The sequence below is a fragment of the Hyperolius riggenbachi genome, chromosome 6, assembly GCF_040937935.1.
Source record: "Hyperolius riggenbachi isolate aHypRig1 chromosome 6, aHypRig1.pri, whole genome shotgun sequence".
Classification (NCBI taxonomy): domain Eukaryota; kingdom Metazoa; phylum Chordata; class Amphibia; order Anura; family Hyperoliidae; genus Hyperolius; species Hyperolius riggenbachi.
In genome coordinates this window covers 45,921,995-45,945,072 of record NC_090651.1, presented here as the reverse complement: position 1 = coordinate 45,945,072, position 23,078 = coordinate 45,921,995, and the positions used below count along the sequence as shown (strand labels likewise).

The window sequence follows — 23,078 nt, the reverse complement described above, 5'->3', positions numbered from 1 at the left end:
CATTGTGATAGGGACATAATTTTAACGGTGTAATAACCGGGACATATGGGCATATACAATACGTGAGTTTTAATTATGGAGGCATGTATTATTTTAAAACTATAATGGCTGAAAACTGAGAAATAATGAATTTTTCCATTTTTTTCTTATTCTTCCTGTTAAAATGCGTTTACAGTAAAGTGGCTCTTAGCAAAATGTACCCCTCAAAGAAAGCCTAATTGGTGGCGGAAAAAACAAGATATAGATCAGTTCATTGTGATAAGTAGTGATAAAGTTATAGGCTAATGAATGGGAGGTGAACATTTCTCTCGTGAAAACCACGGAACCTGAATGGGTTAAAGAGACTCCGTTACAAAAATTGCATCCTGTTTTTTATCATCCTACAAGTTCCAAAAGCTATTCTAATGTGTTCTGGCTAACTGCAGCACTTTATACTATCACAGTCTCTGTAATAAATCAATGTATCTTTCCCCTGTCAGACTTGTCGGCCTGTGTCTGGAAGGCTGCCAAGTTCTTCAGTGTTGTGGTTCTGCTATGAACTCCCCCTCCAGGCCCCTCTATGCACACTGCCTGTGTATTATTTAGATTAGGGCAGCTTCTCTCTTCTCTCTTATCTTTTACAAGCTGGATAAATCGTCCTCTGAGCTGGCTGGGCTTTCACATACTGAGGAAATTCAGACAAGGGCAAAGCTGTTTGCAGGAAGAAAAGAGCAGCCTGAAACTTCAGTGCATGAGAGATGCAGGGGGAAAGAAACACACAAATGATCTCTTGAGATTAAAAAGGAAGGCTGTATACTGCCTGCTTGTGTATGGATGTATTTTCTATGTGTGGACATACTGTACATCAACCTACTTCCTGGTTTGGTGGCCATTTTGTTTGTTTATAAATAAACTTTTTAAAACTGTTTTTAACCACTTTTAATGCGGCGAGGAGCAGCGAAATTGTGACAGAGGGTAATAGGAGATGTCCCCTAACGCACTGGTATGCTTACTTTTGTGCGATTTTAACAATACAGATTCTCTTTAAAGTCCACCTCCATGTACAGATCCAAAAATATTACACCTGAGTAATCCGTTTTCAATCAGCAAATCCTCTGATCACAAGCTCCTGAAATGTGTAAAAAATGTATTTGTTTCTGTGCATCATCTGCAGTATGATGCATTCTCTGCATTAGCCCCATCTGAATGGAAGGATTTTTAGAATTTTCATTTCTCAACTGGCGTAATTGGCTTTTTTGTTCTCCCAGAGATTTGCACAGTGTATATATCAATGCGGAGCATCCTCAGGCACCAATGACAGCAATGAGACAGCAATGAGGCTTTATAATTACAGAGGAAAGCATAGAAACAAGGGGTAAATAGATTTACTTTCACTTTCTCCTGGGAACCCTTAGAAAGCTGGGGTCTGAAAGTAGCAGAGTCCTGCTTACAGTTTGAACTAATTGTGACTTTATTATGTAAGATGGAAGTTTTCCGCACTAGCTGAATGTGGCGGGGAGATGGGCAGGGTTGTTATTGTCACACAGATAACATTACCTTGGGCTGCAGGTAGGCAACAACTCAAAAAGGAGCTTTCAATAGCAAGGGTCAGGAATCCTATTGGCTGAGAGAGCCATAAACGCCACATACTTTAAAATGTAATTCTGCGAGAGCCATACAGTATGCTTCAAACTGGGACAGTAGGTCTCATGTCCCTGTTGCCATGGTGATGTGTATACAGTTGATCCGCCGGGCAGCGGAAGTGTCAGACACGTCTTCAGCTTCTCTTGGGTTTCAGCAACATCAGCAATTTCCTCAAAAGCCAGACAGGAGAAATACAGACTAACAGCTTGTACAATTAGCTAGCTGGTTTGGGGGTTGATTCACTTTGTAGGACGAGATCCTCACACTTTAGCCCAATAGGCTGCCTGTCAAGTGACACGTAGCCTATTGGCCCAATCAAAGTGCAGGGATCTCGTCGTACAAAGTCACTGGACCTGGCAGGGTCCAGGGTGGGACAATAGGAGCAGCTGTTAGTTTTGGGGGAGCGCAAGTAAGTTAATAGTGAACGCTACAGCAGTAGTGCCTACTTTGAAAATTTTACTTGTGCTGCCACACTAAGGCCCAGTGCACACCGAGCGGTTTTTGGAGCGATCCGCCGGCCGCATCCGCCTATAAAAACGCTTGGCTAATGTATTGCAATGGGATGGAGCACACCGGCGGTTTGAGGTTTTATGCCAAGCCGCAAACACGCCTCCTGCTGCGCGTTTGCGGATTTCGGAAGCGTTTCGTCCTCAATGTAAAGTATAGGAAAAACGCAAACCGCTCTGAAAAACGCTACTTCAGAGCGGTTTGCCAGGCGTTTTTGTTACAGAAGCTGTTCAGTAACAGCTTTTACTGTAACAATATGTGTAATCTGCTACACAAAAACGCACCGAAAACCGCTAGGTATGTTTAGAAAACCTCTCTAAACATACCTAGAATCGCTCTGAAATCAGCTCCCAAAACCGCTAGCGTATTGCGGATCTGCTAGCGGTTTTGGTATGCACTGGGCCTAAGATGTGCTGCTTGAGCAGTGTAGCTTAATGAATCAACCCCTACCAGTGGCGTAGCTACAAACCTCTGGGCCCCGATGCGGAATCTGGATGTGGGCCCCCCCCCACGGCAACAACAGCCCCCCCTCCCCCGGCAACACCCGACGCACACACATATCCGAATCCCTATAGCCAGCTATAGGTCCCCCCAGTATAGGTAGCCAGGCATAGGTACGCCAGTATAGTTGCCCCCGGTATAGGTTAGCCAGGTAGGTGCCTCCAGCATAGGTAGCCAGTATAGTTGCCCCCAGTATAGGTTAGATAGGCAGGCGCCGCCAGTACAGGTTAGCTAGGTGGGTGCCTCTAATATAGGTAGCCAGAATAGTTGCCCCCAGCATAGGTTAGAAAGGTAGGTGCCCCCAGTATAGGTTAGTTAGGTAGGTGCCTCCAATATAGGTAGCCAGTATAGTTGCCACCTGTATAGGCTAGCTAGGTGCCCCGAATACAGGTTAGACAATTAAGTGCCCCCAGGTTAGATAGGTAGGTGCCCCCCAGTATAGGTTAGATTAGGTAGCTGCCCCCCAGTATAGGTTAGATGAGGTAGGTGCCCCCCAGGATAGGTTAGGTAGCTGCCCCCCAGGATAGATTAGGTAGCTTTCCCCCAGGATAGGTTAGAGTAGGTAGCTGCCCCCCCGGATAGGTTAGAGTAGGTAGCTGCCCCCCAGGATAGGTTAGGTAGGTAGCTGGCCCCCCAGGATAGGTTAGGTAGGTAGCTGGCCCCCCCAGGATAGGTTAGGTAGGTAGCTGGCCCCCCAGGATAGGTTAAGTAGGTAGCTGGCCCCCCAGGATAGGTTAAGTAGGTAGCTGCCCCCCCAGGATAGGTTAGGTAGCTGCCCCCCCAGGATAGGTTAGGTAGCTGCCCCCCCAGGATAGCTTAGGTAGGTAGCTGCCCCCCAGGATAGGTTAGGTAGGTAGCTGGCCCCCCAGGATAGGTTAGGTAGGTAGCTGGCCCCCCAGGATAGGTTAGGTAGGTAGCTGGCCCCCCAGGATAGGTTAGGTAGGTAGCTGGCCCCCCAGGATAGGTTAGGTAGGTAGCTGGCCCCCCAGGATAGGTTAGGTAGGTAGCTGGCCCCCCAGGATAGGTTAGGTAGGTAGCTGGCCCCCCAGGATAGGTTAGGTAGGTAGCTGCCCCCCAGGATAGGTTAGGTAGGTAGCTGCCCCCCAGGATAGGTTAGGTAGGTAGCTGGCCCCCCAGGATAGGTTAGGTAGGTAGCTGGCCCCCCAGGATAGGTTAGGTAGGTAGCTGGCCCCCCAGGATAGGTTAGGTAGGTAGCTGGCCCCCCAGGATAGGTTAGGTAGGTAGCTGGCCCCCCAGGATAGGTTAGGTAGGTAGCTGGCCCCCCAGGATAGGTTAGGTAGGTAGCTGGCCCCCCAGGATAGGTTAGGTAGGTAGCTGGCCCCCAGGATAGGTTAGGTAGGTAGCTGGCCCCCCAGGATAGGTTAGGTAGGTAGCTGGCCCCCCAGGATAGGTTAGGTAGGTAGCTGGCCCCCCAGGATAGGTTAGGTAGGTAGCTGGCCCCCCAGGATAGGTTAGGTAGGTAGCTGGCCCCCCAGGATAGGTTAGGTAGGTAGCTGGCCCCCCAGGATAGGTTAGGTAGGTAGCTGGCCCCCCAGGATAGATTAGGTAGGTAGCTGGCCCCCCAGGATAGGTTAGGTAGGTAGCTGGCCCCCCAGGATAGGTTAGGTAGGTAGCTGGCCCCCCAGGGTAGGTTAGGTAGGTAGCTGGCCCCCCAGGATAGGTTAGGTAGGTAGCTGGCCCCCCAGGATAGGTTAGGTAGGTAGCTGGCCCCCCAGGGTAGGTTAGGTAGGTAGCTGCCCCCCAGGATAGGTTAGGTAGGTAGCTGGCCCCCCAGGGTAGGTTAGGTAGGTAGGTAGGTCGCTAGCTGCCCTCTCCCTCCCTTCCTCTCCCCCTCAGATGCAGAGTGCGCGGCGCACGGAAGCGCTGTAGGCGGAACTCACCTCCGTCCCTGCGCCGCTGGTCTCCTCCCGCTCTGTATAGATGTTGTTACACACTGCTTCCTGTTTAGCCGGAAGCAGTGTGTAACAGCAGATCTATGCAGAGCGGGAGGAGACCAGCGGCGCTTGGAACGCAGGCAGGTGAGTTCTGCCTACAGCGCTTCCGTGCGCCGTGCACTCTGCATCTGAGGGGGGGGGGGGGGGCCCGGGGAGAGGTCGGGCTGCCCTCCCCACGGCTGCAGCTCCCCCCTCCCAATAACTAACGCACGCAGGGATCTCCGAGTCCAAACGGACATGGGCCCCCCGGGCCCCTCCCCCGCCTCTTCAGGAGCCGGGCCCGGTCGCCGAGGCGACCGTTGCGACCACAGGCCCTACGCCCCTGACCCCTACTGATTTGTTTGTAAACCAGATGTATCCATCAAAAGAGCCACATCTGGTCCCCGAACCATAGGTTCCCTACCCCGTTCTATAACGTAAAAATGATGTAGCTAGTTGGAGGGTCATTTGCTGACCACTAGTGGGTGGATGTGGTATTTCTATATCAGGAGAGCACACGGTCCACCCAGACTGGCCTAGTTTTCCTTCCAGCCCATCCCATTTGAAGAAAAATCAGTAGACACCACTGACGTGATTACTGACTAAACTTGTACAGAGACTAAAAAGTTCTGTTATTTATTGTACTTTTGTTTTCCTTTTAGGGTCGTCCAGAATTCTCAGAAGTTGTATCAAAATTAGAGGAATGCCTCTGTAACATTGAGGTAATTTATGAGAATTTGTTTTATGGTGCTTAAACCTGTAGCAAACACGAATTTGATATCATCTGAATCTTAAAGAAAACCTGAACTGAAAATTAAAAGTCAAAATAAGCATACACAAGTCATACTTACCTTCCATGTAGTCTACTCCTCAGTATCTTTCTCCTCTCCCGCGTCCTGTTTGTTCACTGTGATCAGGGGAATTTTCCGTTCTCCATTTTGAAAATGGCCATTACCCATAACAGCTTTCTGGTCAGCACACAGTTAAACTGTAACATCGCCCACTTGAGCCATAGGGAAACATGGACATTACCTGGTACATCAGTTTTCCTCTCAGCTATAACTGACAGCAACTGATATTTTACTGACAGCAACTGATATATTTCAGATCTGAAAAAATATTGTCAGAACTGGAAGGGATTATTGTCAGAAGAAAATGGTGAGCTTCTGAAAGGAACTGATGGCGAGGTAACTATGTAATGTTCATTAGAAGTTACCTCATGTGTTTATTTTAAATATTTTTACTCAGTACAGGTTCTCTTTAAAGGACCACTATCGCGAAATATGTAAAATGTAAAATACATGTAAACACATACAAATAAGAAGTACATTTCTTCCAGAGTAAAATGAGCCATACATTACTTTTCTCCTATGTTGCTGTCACTTACAGCAGGTAGTGGAAATCTGACAGAAGCGACAGGTTTTGGACTAGCCCATCTCTTCATGGGAGATTTTCATCATGGCCTTTAGTCTTTATAAAGACCTTTCCTGAAAAGGATCTATACAAAGATGCTGGCCAGCCTCCCTGCCCACTTCACACAATTTTGGTAGTTGGACGGAGCAACTGACACTCACAAAGTGCTTTTGAAAATAAAGAAAACCCTGAGAATCCCCCATGAAGAGATGGACTGGTCTAAAACCTGTTGGTTCTGTCAGATTTCTATTACCTACTGCAAGTGACAGCAACATAGGAGGAGAAAATTAATTTATGTGTAATTTTACTCTGGAAGAAATGTACTTCGTATTTGAATGTCTTACCTGTCTGGGATAAGCATGTCTGCAGTTATTTAAAGAGGAACCGTGATCAAGAATTGAACTTTATCCCAGTCAGTAGCTGATACCCCCTTTCCCATGAGAAATATTTTCCTTTTCACAAACGGATCATCAGGGGGCTCTGTATGTCTCATATTGTAGTGAAGCCCCTCCCACAGGAAACTGTAAAGACCATGGTCCTGGCAGTTTCCTGTCTGTGAACCTCTTTGCATTGTGGGAAATAACTGTTTACAGCTGTTTCCAACTGCCAAAAAAGCGAGCAGCAGCTACTTACACTGACATCACCTGCCACTGCCAGCAGTAAAAATGTCACCATGTGATAAACGTCAGAATGTAAATAAGGGAGAGGAAAGATTTTACAACGGGCAAACACTGACTAAATCATTTATAGATATTGATTGTAAAAATGAAGCACTTTTTATATTATAATTTACATTATTTTCACTGGAGTTCCTCTTTAAAGGGAACCTAAACTGCGAAGGATATGGATTTCTCCTTTTACAATAATACCAGATCCCTGACTCTCCTGCAGATTCTGTGTCTCTAATACTTTTAGCCACAGCCCCTAAACAAGCATGCAGATCAGTTGTTCTTATATATTAAGCATGATTGAAGCTACATTGTAGATATACTTTGGCACCAATACCCCAAAACGATATGAGGGAAAACTAAACCCCTATATTGCAGAGTCAATTAATTCATAAAAATTAGAGTCACACAAGTTTTCAAAGGTATACCAAAAAATTCTTCTTTATTTATAAATATCTACAAAATTACCCCAGAAATACATCAAATATCGGCAAATAAACCCAATCAATTTAAAACCACTCTATACGGAGCAACTTACTGCGGTATGCAAGTGAGCTGTAACAGCACCTCTATATATGTGCGCTATCGCTTGTCCTGGCCAGGATATAATACTGTATCAGCAACACATACATCCGCGCATCCTCACTCCTTTCACACTTGTGCTTATTATAGAACAACGTTGGGGGGCACCCTATGTCATGAAAATTGATTTCAAAGCGCTGCTTAAAGGGATACTGTAGGGGGGTCGGGGGAAAATGAGCTGAACTTACCCGGGGCTTCTAATGGTCCCCCGCAGACATCCTGTGTTGGCGCAGCCACTCACCGATGCTCCGGCCCCGCCTCCAGTTCACTTCTGGAATTTCTGACTTTAAAGTCAGAAAACCACTGCGCCTGCACGCCCGTGTCCTCGCTCCCGCTGATGTCACCAGGAGTGTACTGCGCAGACACAGACCATACTGGGCCTGCGCTGTGCGCTCTTGATGACATCAGCGGGATCGAGGACACGGCAACGCAGGCGCAGTGGTTCTCAGACTTTAAAGTCTGAAATTCCAGAAGTGAACCGGAGGCGGGGCCGGAGCATCGGTGAGTGGCTGCGCCAACACAGGATGTCTGCGGGGACCGTTAGAAGCCCCGGGTAAGTTCAACTCATTTTCCCCTGACCCCCCTACAGTATCCCTTTAATAAACAGGATCAAATTCCATCAATTTCGTTTAAGGAATCTGCCGCTGCCCAAAGCCTGGCAGTAAAGATTAGATTAGATCTCACCCATGTTCAGTGGCCACCTTCGGTATATGCCAAATTATATAGTCAATAAGTCCTGTTCGGGGTGCGCTGGGATCGATTGTCAGTCCCCTTATCACTATAGGGATAGGTAGGGGAAGTTTAATGCTAGGCATAAGTAAAGGGGAGTTTACTGCGGGGCTTAATTAGGGGGAGGTTAGTGGTAGGCATAGATAGGATTATTTGTCTTGTCTTGTTCCGACTTACTAACCTACTATACTATACCTATCTTGTTTGTTAACTGGGAAATACCTATTTTTTTTCCCTGCCTGCAAATCGGAAGCAGACTATTGATTTCAATAGCGTGCGATTCCGCATCTAAATTGACATGCAATGTCCGAAAAGAGTGTCAGATGCAAGTGCACCATTTTGCACAGAGCAAGATGGCCGTCGTCATGACAAGAAGACATTCTGCACCTCCTGTCATCTACGTAGGGTGGCTCAGTGCAAGAGTAAAACACAAGTGTTTAGGTAAATAGAACATGGAAGAGATGAGATCAAGTGAAGGAAAATGTAGTTCAGGTTTAAAGCCGGAGTTGTTTCTGGGCCTCTGTTAGACCCGGGGCTCCCATCTAGACTGAGATGTTGCAGGTCAGGTAGCACACCAGGCTGACTGATCATCACCACCTCTCCCTCCCACCTCCTTTATTTCACTTTCCTCTCATCCGTCTGTTTGTTTCATTTTACAAGGATACAGCTAATGCAGCTCTAAACTCTTGTAAGACAGAACAGAAGTAATTAACAGTTTACAAGATAAACAATAATTAGAGGGAGATGAGAGGTGACATTGCTGACTTAAAGGACCACTCTTGCGAAAAATAGTAAAATGTGTAAACATACTTATGTGAGGTTCTTTTCTCCCAGATTTAATTGTACTCTAAATTACTTTTCTCCTATGTTCCTGTCGCTTACAGTAGGCAGTGGAAATCTGACATATATGACAGGTTTTGGACTAATCTATCTCCCCATGGGGGACTCTTACGGTGTTTTTCATTTTTAAAAGCATTTACTGAACTGCAGTTGTAGTTGCTCCGTACAACTGCCAAAATTGTGTGCAAACAAGTAGGGAAGCTGACTGACGTGTTTGTATAGAGTAAATAAGGAATAAAGGAGATGCCTAGTGCCCGGCATCTCTTACCGCAGTGTGATTACACATGCAACATGAGGAGAGTGAGGTGCCAGCACTAGAGGGAGCAGGAGACAGACAAGACAGGCGGTCACACAGGCACAGCGCTGGACTGCGGCGGGGAGAGCTGGGACAAGGTCCTCCAGCACCCAAGGCTGAGACACCAAAGTGCGCCCCTCCATCCCTCCCACCCCAGCCGTCACACACTGATTGTTATTAGACTAAGAGGGCCACAGGGCCCACAACCTCCCCAACACCTTAATATCTAGTTATCTGGCTTGCAGTCACTGCTATGTATCCCCTTTTCTTATTTCTTTCTGCTTCAAACACAATTAGGAATGACAGCTGAATGAATTGTGCGCCCCCTCCTACACTGCGCCCTGAGGCTGGAGCCTCTCCAGCCTATGCCTCGGCCCGGCCCTGGGTAAGAGCACTGCTTCTGCTGCACTATACTCTGCATTTACATACTGGGCTGAGGGTGTACAGGAGGGGGACAGAAGGTGGCACAAAGGGAGACAGAAGAAGGCAGAAAGGGGGACAGAAGAAGGCACAAAGGGAGACAGAAGGAGGCACAAAGGGAGACAGAAGGAGGCACAAAGGGGGACAGAAGGTGGCACAAAGGGAGACAGAAGGTGGCACAAAGGGAGACAGAAGGTGGCACAAAGGGGGACAGAAGAAGGCTATAAGGGGACAAAGGGAGGCACAGAACAATCACATTTGCAGTAACATGGTAATCGTGGTACCCTTTTTCCACCAACGCGCTTTGATTTTTGGTAAAAAAAAAAAAAGTGCTTCGGCATTGCAGCACGATTTTGGTGGAAAAGGGCCATTCTCTGCTATATGCAGTATGCGTTTTAAAATCACAGATCATGTAGCTGAGCATACTGTAGGCAAATCACTTGCAATTTACATTCACTGCTTTTTGTATAGGCCCGCAAAAACTTTTGCATGCGTTTTTTTTTGCAAAAAAAAAAAAAATATGATACAGTATCCAAAAGATTAATTCCAAAAATGTTAAACATAGAGAAAAATGCAGAAACACAAACACCGAACACTAATGGTTTTCTGCACAGAGAGGAGTATGCTCCCAGCCTTTGAGATTTCTGGAGGTTTCGAGAGACTATCTTTGCTTATCTGTTCTGATATCAACAATGGCAATGTGTGCCCGGCTGTATTTTGGCTTTTTTTACTCACTCAGATATGTTGTAGAAGGGAAGGAAGGATGGAAAAACTTTAAAAATTAAGCATAATGTTTGTAACAAATCTTTGATAGTGAAAAAAGATAAACCAAGATAGCGTAGATTGTGTTAGGCCTCTCATTTATCAAAAAATAATCCTTTCTCCCAGACAAAAATAAACACATTAGCCAGCCTCCAACAAATGAGAGCATCACTTAACAAGATGCCAGCTTTGATCCATTTTGTTTAATTTATTAAGAGCGAGGTGATTTGTTATCGCGCCGAACGCCGTACCTGTTTCGCCAGTCTCATAAAGGAATATCCATATCGAATATAATGAAAATGACAGCAGAGCGGCTTTAGGAAAACGCAGTAACTAGAAGCTCGTCACCCCAGATAAATAATCTCAGGTAAGTATTTGCAGCGTACAACAAATTGTGTATTTTGTTAGTGTCTGCGTGGCTTGATAAATGTAGTCTACGGTCTCCGTGCAAGCGTCATACATCACCGGGCCGTCACGGGATGCCGCGGCCGCGCAGGAGATATTAAGAAATGTTATGCCTATTAAACATCAGCCATTGACGTTTTATTACACCTATTGATTTTATATACTGTATTTTGCCGGGATGGCCCTTATGAAGATGTCACATGTGGATAATATAAGAGGATATTTATCTTTAAGTTTATGTTTAGAAAATCACGCAAGTTCATCTCAATAACTTTGGGCTTCGTGCGTTCGCTGTCCTGCGGCGGGGAGTAGAGACGAGGGATGCCGCTTAGTTTCCGTGTCGCAATTGTCTTCATAAAATAAAAAACTGATAATATCTTGAAATTGAGAAAATAAGTTTTTAAGTGTTTTTATATAAATAAAAAAAAAATGAAACGGGGGCCAAAAGGTTCGGTTCTATTTTCATACATAGCGGAAAGGGCTGGAAAATGTACTGTGTTTTTATAAGACTCACTTTTTCTCTCCCAAAAGTGGGGGAAAAAGTCACCGCGTCGTATTGTCCAAATGCAGGGAGTTCCTGATTTGTGAACGCCTGCCAATACTAACCTCCAACCCACCGCAATGCCGGGGATGTGCCCATGCAGAGGAGGACACAGGGGGACAAACGAAGGACACAGGGGGACACAAAGGGGCATAGAGGAGGACACGAGGACAGAGGCACGGACACAAGGGGGACACACAGGACACAGGGAGACACATGAGGTACAAAGGGGCCATAATCCACAAGATGCCCCTTCACCATGGATGGAACAGTATATTTATATTAGTATATATTAATTTCCCCTGGTTTTTGTCCTCTAATCCTGGGTGCGTCTTACGGTCAGGAGCGTCTTATAGTCCGAAAAATACGGTCGTTTTTTTCTGCCTTTTGCATTCCCAAACTTCCTGTACTCAAGGATGGATTTATACTTTGTGTGTCCCTAGGCCATGTATGTTGTGGTTCCCCTTCCATGTGCTGGTGCACCCCTCCCATTCCATGTGCAGCCCCCTCTTCCATGTGTATCATCCATGTATGCAGCCCCTCCCATTCCATTTGCCACCCCCTCTTCCGTGTGTATCATCCATGTACAGCAGCCCCTCCCATTCCATTTGCCACCCCCTTTTCCATGTGCATCATCCATGTATGCAGCCCCTCCCATTCCATGTGCCACCCCCTCTTCCATGTGTATCATCCATGTACTGTAGCCTCTCTCTTTCAAGAACAGCTCCCTTGAGCATCAGTTTCCCTTTTTCATATTTTGCTCACCATTTTCATCCTCCTCTTTTATATATTGCAACTCATCTGTCATATTCATGTGCCTCCTTTTGCTGCAGCTGCCCAAGGACTTTTTGGCCTTTCCAGAAATCTGACCCTGCCTGTACTTACTAACTGCAGGAAAGGGACTGAGGCCTGGGGCCCACTGGGAATCGTTCCTGAGCTTGCAATTGCACAATCACTTTGTGCAGCGATCCCTGGAGCATTTTTCTAGTATGTTTTTGGTGGTAATTAGAAGCACCATACAATCTACTGCCAGTGATTGTAGATTGCTTCCGATTTGCAGGAGGTTATTAATCCCCTGGTATCCTGTATAGATAAAGTTTGAAATACTTGACAGGTCTCCTGAGGTTAACTTCTGTACATCCAGCACATAGCCACGACCCCTCCCACAACAGATCATAGACGTTCTCTGTCTCCACTTAGAGACGCACCGATGACCTCTTTCGCTAGGAGGCGGGGCCACGTGCTGGAAGCCAGACCTCGGGAGACCTGGCAAGTAGTTTAAACTTTGTTTAAACATTAAAACCACCCACAAAGTCGTTGCAAAGTCACTGTTGAAGACAGAGCGATTTTGCAGAGCTCCTATCTTTTGCATTGGAGCACAATCACTCCAAAGATGTGTCAGGACTGGCCAAAATCAATATCACTGGTGCGGTTTCCCCTCAATTGACTTTCATAAGCGTAGCACTTTTTGGGCCCCTAGCCTGAGGGAATCGCGATTTTGCCATGATTTGCATTGTGATTACCGTTCAACAGAATGAGAATAACATCGCAATCTCCCCCAAAGCACTGCATACAGCGTCAATGGGATTTATGCAAATTGTAAAGGCTGCAGTGGGAATGATCCCATAGGGATATATTAGCAGCAATGTTTTGCTGATCACCAGCAATAAACAAAGCCCTGAAATGCAATCCAGTGTGAACCAGCCCTAACAGATGCTCCAGCACATCTCAGCGCTAAAGGTGGCCATTAACGCTACAATCCCGCAGCAGACAGATTGCTTTTGGTTGCCACGGCAATCGATTGGACACAATCATGCCCATTAATGGCTGAATTACTGCTATCCAGTTAGATTGGATTGATGGAATCATTGTCCACCCTGGAGCTGCGCTGAAATCAGGACTGCCATCAGGACATTACAGGGAGGACAGGTGTATGGGGCCCGAGAAGAGTCTGGGGCCCGATCAGTGGCAGGCAGTACCACCTGGGCTCCAGCCAGGGAATGACTTCCTGCAGGCGGGCAAGCTGGATGACTGGCCAAGGTTCCGAAGTGAGAGGAAAGCAGCCGAAGCCAAATAAATGTAGCTGTGCAGTGTCATTTACGTGGTTTCACAAAGGGCCAGAAATTCTGTGTTTCTAGGTTTCTCAGGTGTAAATTTGGCTCTGGTCTATACTAAACTTTACCAAAGACACCATTTTGCAATATGGAAAGCTAAGAACTACAAGTACCAGCATACCTGCCCTAATATTCATCCCACACCTGCATTTTTACTTTGGACCAGAGCGCCCCTTTAATAATAATAAGAAGCCAATTTTGAGAGGAGGTTTATCAGGCGCTGGGAACAGACGACTCTTCATCCTGACGCCTCGGGTTCTGCAGCTGACGTCCCGTCCGCAATAAAATAATGATCATAACACCGATATAGAATTATCTCGCAACAATCAACCACCTAAATAAATAAACAGGCAATTCGGCCAAAACAGGCAGAAAAACGTCTTCGGGAAGAGACGCTCCCTGGAAAAAAAATGACGGAGGAAATTAAAGAAATTTTTCAGCTCACCTAATTTGACCGCCGGCCAGGGCTACGTTCCTTCATTGAACATCAACGCTCTCGTAGCCTGCCACTTTTTATGAGGAAGAGCGGCACTCATTTTTATGGCTGGGCTCCATTCACCTGTTGACGGCAGGGAACATTGTTCGGCGAATATTATAAATTGTGGGACGGCTGCGGTAATGGGTCTCCACTTTGCTGTCTATCACTTGAATCTCTCCGCCAGTCTTTTTTTCCCCTCTCCTAGCAGTCGTACTTTGTGTACCTTGCACGGTGACTGCAGATGAATGATGTATTTTTATATAACATTTAGATATGTTTCTTATAAACGTGTCACGCAGATGACTGAGAGTCTTCCATTATGTAGATTCTTGTTACAGCTGCGTGCTTTTATGACCTGCAATAAAAAATGAACCTATAGATTAAACTCACGCGTTTCATAAGTTTCAGTACTTTAAATACAGTTTTCTGGATGTTAAGTGAGACTTAATATCAGCTGCAAGGCTAACCTGGCCACCAGGGCCGGATTTGTACTCTTTACCGCCCAAGGCCAATGTCACCAGCCACTCCCCCCTTCAGTATAGGTAGCGAGAGGACCCATCCCCCTTCCCTCCAGTATAGGTAGCCAGATGACTCCTCCCCCTTCACTCTAGCATAGGTAGCCTGATGACCCCTTCCCCTCCCCCTCCAGTATAGGTAGCCCAGATGACTCCCTTAGTACCCCCCTTTCCCACTCCCCCCCTTTCAGTACAGCTCGCCTCCACACCGCAGCAGTCATCAGGGTAGCAGGAAAAAAGGGTGCCATATTATTTTGTTAATAAGTACAGATTTTACGTTTTCAAAGGTATTATCGTTAATATATGTAAAAGGGTGTTTTTGCAGAGGGAGTGGTTAGGGTTAGGCACCACCAGAGGGAGTGGTAAGGGTTAGGCACCACCTAGGCGGCGGTTAGTTTTAGGCAACACCAGGGGTGGTGGTCAGGGTTAGGCACCGCCGGCGAGGGGGGGTTAGGGTTAGGCACCACCGGGGGGTGTTTAGTGTTAGGCGCCACTGGGGGAGTGGTTAGTTTTAGGCACCACCGGGGGAGGGTTCTGTGTGAGGGTGGGGTTGGATTAAGCAGTATTGACGAAAAATGCGACGACATTTAACGTTAATATTTATTCGTTAATATATCTCATTTGTTTTTGCAACAGTAAATATCTTTAATAAAGCTTGACAAGTTAACAACGATGGTTCTCGTTATCAAATGTCATTAATACCTGGCACCAAATTCGTTAATAAGTCGGGCCCTTTTTTCACGGCGCCCTTTTTTCATGCACGTGCCAGTGTGACTCATTTCTATGCTCTCCAGTGCAGAAGCTTCCTCTTCCCTCTCTGTCTCCAATGCTGCTCAAGTCCGTAGCCGCCCACCATAACACCAACATGCACAGAGAGCAAGGTGGCTGCTGCACAGGTGGCTGGCAGCCAGGACATCAGGCGCTCACCTGATCTCCCTGCATTGCAGCATTTGCAAGCTTGCAAATGCTGCACCAATTTAGCCTGCTGCTTTGGTGCCCTTGGTCCTGTGGTGGCCTAAATCCGGCCCTGCTGGCCACACAGCTTGCAATGGTTGTGCAGGCCCACAGTATCAACGTGCTTTAACCACTTTACCCCCGCAGTGCTAATTTCCTCCGTCCCTCTGAGCACCGTTTCACCACCAGGGACGGAGAAAGGCGTATCTGTTTATTTACATGTTGGGAGTGGGCGGGGGAACGCGTGCGCACACTCTAGCCAGCCCGCACAGCAGTTGACTAATTGGACATTAGGAACAAGTGTTCCTAAATCCAATTAGAGTCCCAGATTGATGAATGAAGGCTGCTTCAAACAGAAGCAGTCTTCATAACAAACCGCAGGCACATTGTTGCTGTGTCCGTGTGCGTGCGATCCCGCGATCGCACGTGCACACACCCACCCGCACAGCCCTTGCAGTCCAATGATTGGTTTTGGGGACCCCAGTCTCTCTCCCTGGCCACGCCTCCTGCCACTCCTCCACCTTCCTGCACGCTGGATGAGAGAATCAATCTCTCTTTCCACAGTCGTGACTTATAGGTCACGAAAGTGGATCATTGCGGCCCACAGGAACAGCGGGGAGCAGCGGTTTTTAAGGCTACCTGATCCGCTCAGCCCCGCGGATCAGGTAACCTACCTTTTTTTTAATTTTTTTAGCCCACCTTGGGCTCTCTTTAAAATGTGGCTTTAGCCAAATAGTGTGATTCAAGGTGTGATTGCAGAGACTAGGGAAGGAACTGATTGGGATGAGGTTAAATCCTTGGTTAAAGTTCCTCTTTAAAGAAAAAATTTGTAATAAATATATATTAAACAAAAAAAAAATCTACATTCGTTTTATTATGGACAGTAGTTATAAACATTGTAGAGATCATTTCTGGTCTGTTGTTGTCATTACAGCTGATGTCTCCAGCCTCCAGTAACAGCAGTGGTTCCCTCTCACCCTCTGCCTCTTCTGACTGTCTGGTCGCACGTGGTGGACCTGGTCGCAGCCATGTTGCTGCTTTGCGAACACGCTTTGAGCTGGAATATGCATTAAATTCAAGAGCTTACACCAGCTGGTCTCAGAGGTGAGTGGAGAAAAGCGCGATAGAAATGTTATTTGTCTTGTGTAGACAACACTGTCTATGCTGGACTTATGTGGGTGAACTATGACAACGGGTTGGAGACATCCGTACCAGACTAAGAGATGTTCACCATAGATTGGTGTTACACTTCACTTACCCAGATGCAGAGCCAGGTTCCTCCCCAAGTCCCATGGTGTCCCTCTCCAACATCGACTCTGAGCTTTGCCTATGATGGTGTGGCCATAGTCCTTCCATTTCTTCACCATGGGCACTCCTTGGAGGTATACGTCAGGCATTTGCTGCACTAAGTCAGCCTGGCCGGAGGGGGCAGAGCCAGGGTTATTTTAATCCCTTGTAAACTGCCTTCGGTGCTTCAGCCGCAATGTCCTTTCTCACTGTTTCATTTGCCAGTCTACTAGTTGGTCCTGCCAGTCCTGTCCGAAGTTGGTCATAAACTCCACCCTGCCAATCCTGTCTGGAGTATGACAGCCAGTCCCATCAATCTACTTCTCCAGTCCAGACTGCACTTCATCTTGTCAATTTGCTTCACCAATCCAGTCTGCAATCTTGGTTTCTACCAATCCAATCTGCAGTCTGTCATCCTGTCCCCCACTAGCCATCCCACGGTCTGTCATCCTGGCCCCTGCCAGTCTAGTCCAATGTCCATCATCTTATTCCCAGATTGTCCAGTCAGAAGTCAGTCTAATGCTGGGGATACACGGTACATTTCTGTACTGTGTATCGAGCAGCTGATCCGGCCAGCTGATAATATTCAGCTGGTCCGATCATGCTGTTCGACCCCCGCCCGCTCGATCCCCGCCGGCGGGGAATGGCAGGGAATCGAGCGGTTGATAAGGAGCGCTGGCGGGGATGAGTGGTAATCAATCCTCACGCACACGCGGACAAGCGGGGACGCGGCTGCGGTCGATCCGGCGGCTAATCGGCCGCCGGATCGACCTGTGTATTCCCAGCCTTACACATCCCCTCCTGCCCTCTCCACACTACTTTGTTTGGCGTGCATGAAAAAAGGGCGCCGTGAAAAAAAGGCCTGAGTTGATAACGAAATGGCGCAGGTTATTAACGAAATCTGATAATGATAAACAGTGTTGTCAAGCTTTGTTAACGATAAATACCATTGTAAAAACAGACTACAAATAATAACGAAAAGATATCAACGTTAATTATTGTTACGTAATTCAACAATACAGCTTAACCCAACCCTACTCTCACACAGAACCCTCCCCTTGTGGTGCCTAAAACTAATCACTCTCCTAGTGGCGCCTAACCCTAACCACACCCCTGGTGGTGCCTAACCCTAACCAGCCCTCTGGTGGTGCCTAATCCTAACCACTCCCCCTGGTGTTGCCTAAAACTAACTGCCGCCTGGGTGGTGCCTAACCACTCCCCCTGGTGGTGCCTAACCCTAACCACTCCCCCCGGTGGTGCCTAACCCTTACCCCCCCCCCCCCCCCGGTGGTGTCTAACCCTAACCACTCCCTCTGTAGAAACACCGCCGCCCGGGTGGTGCCTAACCCTAACCACTCCCCCCGGTGGTGCCTAACCCTTACCCCCCCCCCGGGTGGTGCCTAACCCTAACCACTCCCTCTGAAGAAACACCATTTTACACATAGTAACGATAATAGCTTTGATAACGTAAAATTTGTAAATATAAACAAAATAATATGACAAAAACTATAACGTTTTAATGTTGTTAACGATATTTATCACGGCGCCCTTTTTTCTGCTTTTGTTCGCCGTATTAACGATAATTGCATTAAAGTCCATGGCGGCGCCCTTTTCGTCCACCCTCAGCCGGCGCCCTTTTTTCCTGCTACCTTTATTTGCTCTGCTGTTCCTCCATCACTGGTGGAGGAAACCCAGGAATTGATGGTTCACTAGCAGCAAAGTCCTATGAACCAGTGGCGTAGCAATAGAAGTTGCAGAGTTTGCGACCGCACCGGGGCCCGAGGGGCCCTCCCTCAACGACAGTATTAACTCTTAATTGGCCCTGTGCTGGTAATGATCACTTTAAAAGTGGTAATTATTAACAAACGTTTCCCTATCCCCTACTTTCACCTCTAATACTGTGGCAGTGCTTGGCAGGTTTTTGCGCACCATATCAATTGTTATGTATAGAGTGCTTAGGGGGCCCCATGGAAAACCTGCACTGGGCAAAAACTCCTTAGCTACGCCTCTGCATTGAACCTTGCAAGAAGCTCTAGTGAAGACCTGACCCCCAGGAAACCTCCATTGTTTTCACCAGTTCTGGGATCGGCAGGGCTCTGACTATTGGATAACTGGAAAAAGCCATTTAGAGTAATAAAATAAATACAAGAATACAACCATCTAATGAATAGTAATTAAGAGGAATGGCAAAGAGTAACTAGACTTTTGTTGAACAACGCGTTTCGCCGGTTGCAGGCAACTTCATCAGGTTAAAAGGTTCTTCAGTTTGCAAATAAGCAAACACGACTACCTATAGGGCTAGTAAGGGAGTATGTGTTTTATTATCTGCAAACAGCAGACTTTTTATATGATGAAGCCAGGTGTGGAAAGCAAAACACATTGTACAATCAAAAGTTCCCTTTATGGGTCTGTGAATGCATTGGCAACTGTCTGTATACTCACGCTAGTGTCAGGCGGGTGGACCGGTATTAAGTGCGCCACCCTGGAAACACATCTCCCTTTGTCAACCATAGGGTCACTTTTATGGACTCCCTATTAACCTCCCTAGCGTTCTGGACGAGCTAGGCTCGTCCAGAGACGCCGGAGGTCACTGCTCAGGCCCCGCTGGGCCGATTTGAATAATTTTTTTTTAAAACACGCAGCAAGCACTTTGCTTGCTGCGTGCCTTACCCGATCGCCACCGCCCGCCGCCAATCCGCCGCTATCTACCGCGATGCAGGGCCCCCCCAGGCGAGACCCCGTGCGCTGCCCTGCCAATCAGTGCCAGGCAGCGCTGAGGGGTGGATCGGGTCTCCCTGTGACGTCACGACGTTGATGACGTCACAACGTCGATGACGTCACGACGTGGGTCGCCATGGCGACGGGGTAAGCCCTGCAGGAAATCCCGTTCAGAACGGGATTTCCGGACGGGCCATTGCGCCGGCGGCGATCGGAGGGGTGGGAGGGATGCCGCAGGGAGGGGGGAATCATGTAGCTAGCGCTAGGCTAGCTACATGAAAAAGAAAAAAATATATATGCAAAAAACGTTTAGAACGCCAGGCAGGTTAATGAGCAGCTAAAACCCAATGCATGCACACACACACGCATGCACACACACACACCATATATCAGGCATTCGATTTTTTAATAAAAAACATTAACTCATGGGCCCATATGCAATTCCCATTTTCACCTGAGTTTTCTCCGAGGTGATATTTTCACAACTTCTCATAAAGTGCCTTTTAAGCTACCAGCAAGCAAGAAAGTACTCAATATGATTTTGATAGTACTATTTCACCAACATTTGGGTACTTTTTCAAATTGTAAAATGCTGAAAAGTTAGTTTAAAGAGAAAATTAAAATGATCTCCTAGGAGATAACTCAGGTGAAAAAGTTAATTGCATATGGCCCATTAACTCTAATGAAAATCTATTAAAACGATGGTATTTCCTAAAATAATAGTAGAATCTAAGGATCAATTTTGCATGTGTGTATATGTATATATATATATATATGTGTGTGTGTGTGTGTGTAGTATGTATATGCAGAACAGTACAAAGCTAGCAGCTGCAACTGTGGGATCTTGTGCTGAAATCTTGTCTAATACGATCTAACACTGCAGAATGGTAGAACAGGTAAGAGATTGATAACTGGAAGATATCAATATTCTGCCTGATCTAATAATATATGGCCAGCACAACAACCATATGTAGCAGCCCTTTTATTTCATGTACAGTTTCCTTGGACAGCAGCTCTTCCTTATGTTTCCTCCCATATGCAGCCACACCTCTTCTACATCCAGCCAGCCCCTTGGGTAGCAGCCGCCCAAGGCCCAGGCCTGTTTCACCTTTCCAGAAATCTGAACAATGTAGCATAGTGAAAATGGCAAATGCAAAAATACTTTCTTTGCTGCAGACAGGGGCGTAATGATAGACCCAGCAAGTAATGCAGCCGCAAGGGGGCCCAGAAGCTGCAGGGGGCCCCGTGGGGGGAGAAGTTTCTTTCCCCGCCAAAAGAGACTGACAACTAAGGACACAGAGAGGAAAAACTTTCTGCTATCTGCGAAATTGTTGTAATGACTGCATCTGCTCAGCCACTGATAAGGCATTATCCAAAGTTTGTAGACAAAGATTTGTAGACAGTCCCTATTCAGTGTGCAACAGGCTCTTGTGTACAAGTCCCAGCTCCCAACCTCTCTACTTCTCCATAAGTGTTCTGTGCTATAGTGGTGCTTAAAGGGGAACTGAAGAGAGAGGTATATGGAGGCTGTCATGTTTATTTCCTTTTAATCAATACCAGTTGCCTGGCAGCCCTGCTGGTCTATTTCTCTGCAGTAGTATCTGATTAAAACCAGAAACAAGCATGCAGCTAGTCTTGTCAGATCAGACTTATAAGTCTGAACCACTGAAACACCTGATCTGCTGCATGCTTGTTCAGGGGCTATGGCTAATAGTATTAGAGGCAGAGGATCAGCAGGGCTGCCAGGCAACTGGTATTGTCTAAAAGGAAATAAACATGACAGCCTCCATATACCTCTCTCTTCAGTTCCCCTTTAAGAAGGCTGCAGAGGCAGTTCTGCTCCATCAGAGATGGACAGAGTGAGTGTAATAAGCTGAGGCTGGAAGCACACTCGTCTGTTTGTTTTCTGCATGCCATGTGTGTCTGTATGTGTGAAGACATGCACATTTTATCACAGAAGCTAATGTAATTGATGGAGAAAATGTCTGCAGTGCTTCTCTGCTGTTTTAATCTGCATTGGGAAAAAATATTAAAGTGTGCAATAACCAATTGAATAACATTGGTTCTCAGTTTACCTGTGCGGAAAGTGAGGGGAGAGGGGTTCCCATCCAAAGTTTTGCAGAGGGGGCCCAGTGATTTCTAGTTACGCCCCTGGCTGCAGGACAAGCTTGGTGACGACGCTTCTCTATCCCTTCATATCACAGACGGATCCTTGTTTTAACTAAAGGCTGACATGTAGAGGTAGCTGTATTAGTGGTAGGAAGCCCAACAGGTGGGTGTGGTCTGGCTCTACAACACCTACAGGATACTGAAATGTCAGATTTGGACAGACAGGCATTTTCCAGCGACATTTTCAAACGCTAAAACCCATATGAATATTCTGGCTGCAATCAACCGTAAAAAAAAGATCAAACCTTCGCAAAAAAGGCGAAGGAACGCCTCCTGCGTTGGGTAGAAAAACCACAGGGTTATTGGAAGGTAAAGTCTCGCGGGTCAGTCAATTTCCCGCAAATGATGTTGTTATTAATTCCTACCTGCAGAGTTTTCGTTATTCATCTCGTATCAATTATTCACATTGCGCTCTCAGCCGCCCTGTTTATTCTCACCGCGTAATTAAAAATGAAATTCCCCGGACGCTTTCTGTTTTTGATCTCTTCGAGGGAAAAAAAAAAGCTTTCCTTTATAACAGAGTGCGGCAGAGTGACACCGAAATTATTACTGTACTAATTTATCACCCTGTAGCGTGACAGCTGAACACCGATCTCGGGAGTTTCTGCCTTTGTTCTTTTCGCTTTTCTGATTAGGGTGAAAATTGGCTTGTGGGCTGATTTGTGAACATGGTGAGAAAAGGAATGGAGGCGTTACCCACAGCAACCAATCAAATGCCAGCTTTTATTTTACTTCTAGTGCAATTCATAAACACCTTATTCTTAGGCTCCGTTCACACTGGCAAACTGCGTTACCCTGTTTTGCCGCAGGGTAGCGCTATGCCAATGAAAGTCTAGGGGGATTTTATACCTGTGCAATGCGATGTGGCAGAAGTATTTGCCCTACGATAAACATTGGCGCAACAGCATGTTGGTGTGCAACTTACTGGCAACGGAAGTCATGCAAGTCTGTGTCGATGCAGTGTTTTTTAACATTTTCCGCGTAAGCGATGCGTAATTTGTGCAATTCGTTTTTCAGCCACAGGAAGAGAGCCTCAGTTCCTGATTGGCTTTCAGAAAGAAGGGGGATAGCCGCGTATTGACGCAGAAATCCCTGAAGGCTATTTTTAGCGTTTCGGTGCGATCATCTGATTGCACCGCTAATGCAGCCCAGCAGTGTGAAACCAGCCTCAGTGCTGTTTTAAAACAGAGCTGCAGCAGTAGTTACATGTAGATCACATTTATGTTGTCAGATCAAATGAAAGCAAACCTGGATTATAAGGCTGGTTTCACAGTGGGACGTTACAGGCGCACGTTAGAGCAGCCTGTAACGCACCCCACCGCACAGCAATGAAAAATCAATGGGCTGTTCACAGTGCCCACGTTGCGTTACTTAGTAACGCTGCGCTATAAGACAACGTACTGCATGCAGTACTTTATAAGCGGCAGAGCCGCGTTAGACTGCTTGCACATGCTCAGTAACGTTGGGGAGGAGCGGAGAGTGGCCAGGCACATGGCTAATTAATATTCACTGCACTCAGTGACTTGTGTTTACTTCCTGGAGTGGCCGCTCGGTGCGGCAATTGGCCGGGCGGGACCACGTGATGCCGCATGCGTCCAAGAGTGCGCATCACGGCATCACGGA

At 46.8% G+C, this 23,078-nt stretch overlaps 1 protein-coding gene across 3 annotated transcripts in view; it reads left to right on the top strand.

Moving 5' to 3' along the window:
* TNNI3K (TNNI3 interacting kinase) overlaps window positions 1–23,078 on the top strand; it is a 409,379-nt gene that overhangs the window by 330,738 nt on the left and 55,563 nt on the right. For 2 of the 3 annotated variants that reach the window (XM_068239216.1, XM_068239218.1), the window contains 2 exons: window positions 5,228–5,287; window positions 16,216–16,385. In XM_068239216.1, coding sequence (XP_068095317.1) covers window positions 5,228–5,287; window positions 16,216–16,385 — 230 coding nt within the window. The remainder of the gene's footprint in view (window positions 1–5,227; window positions 5,288–16,215; window positions 16,386–23,078) is intronic. The other variant, XM_068239219.1, reaches the window with a different exon arrangement.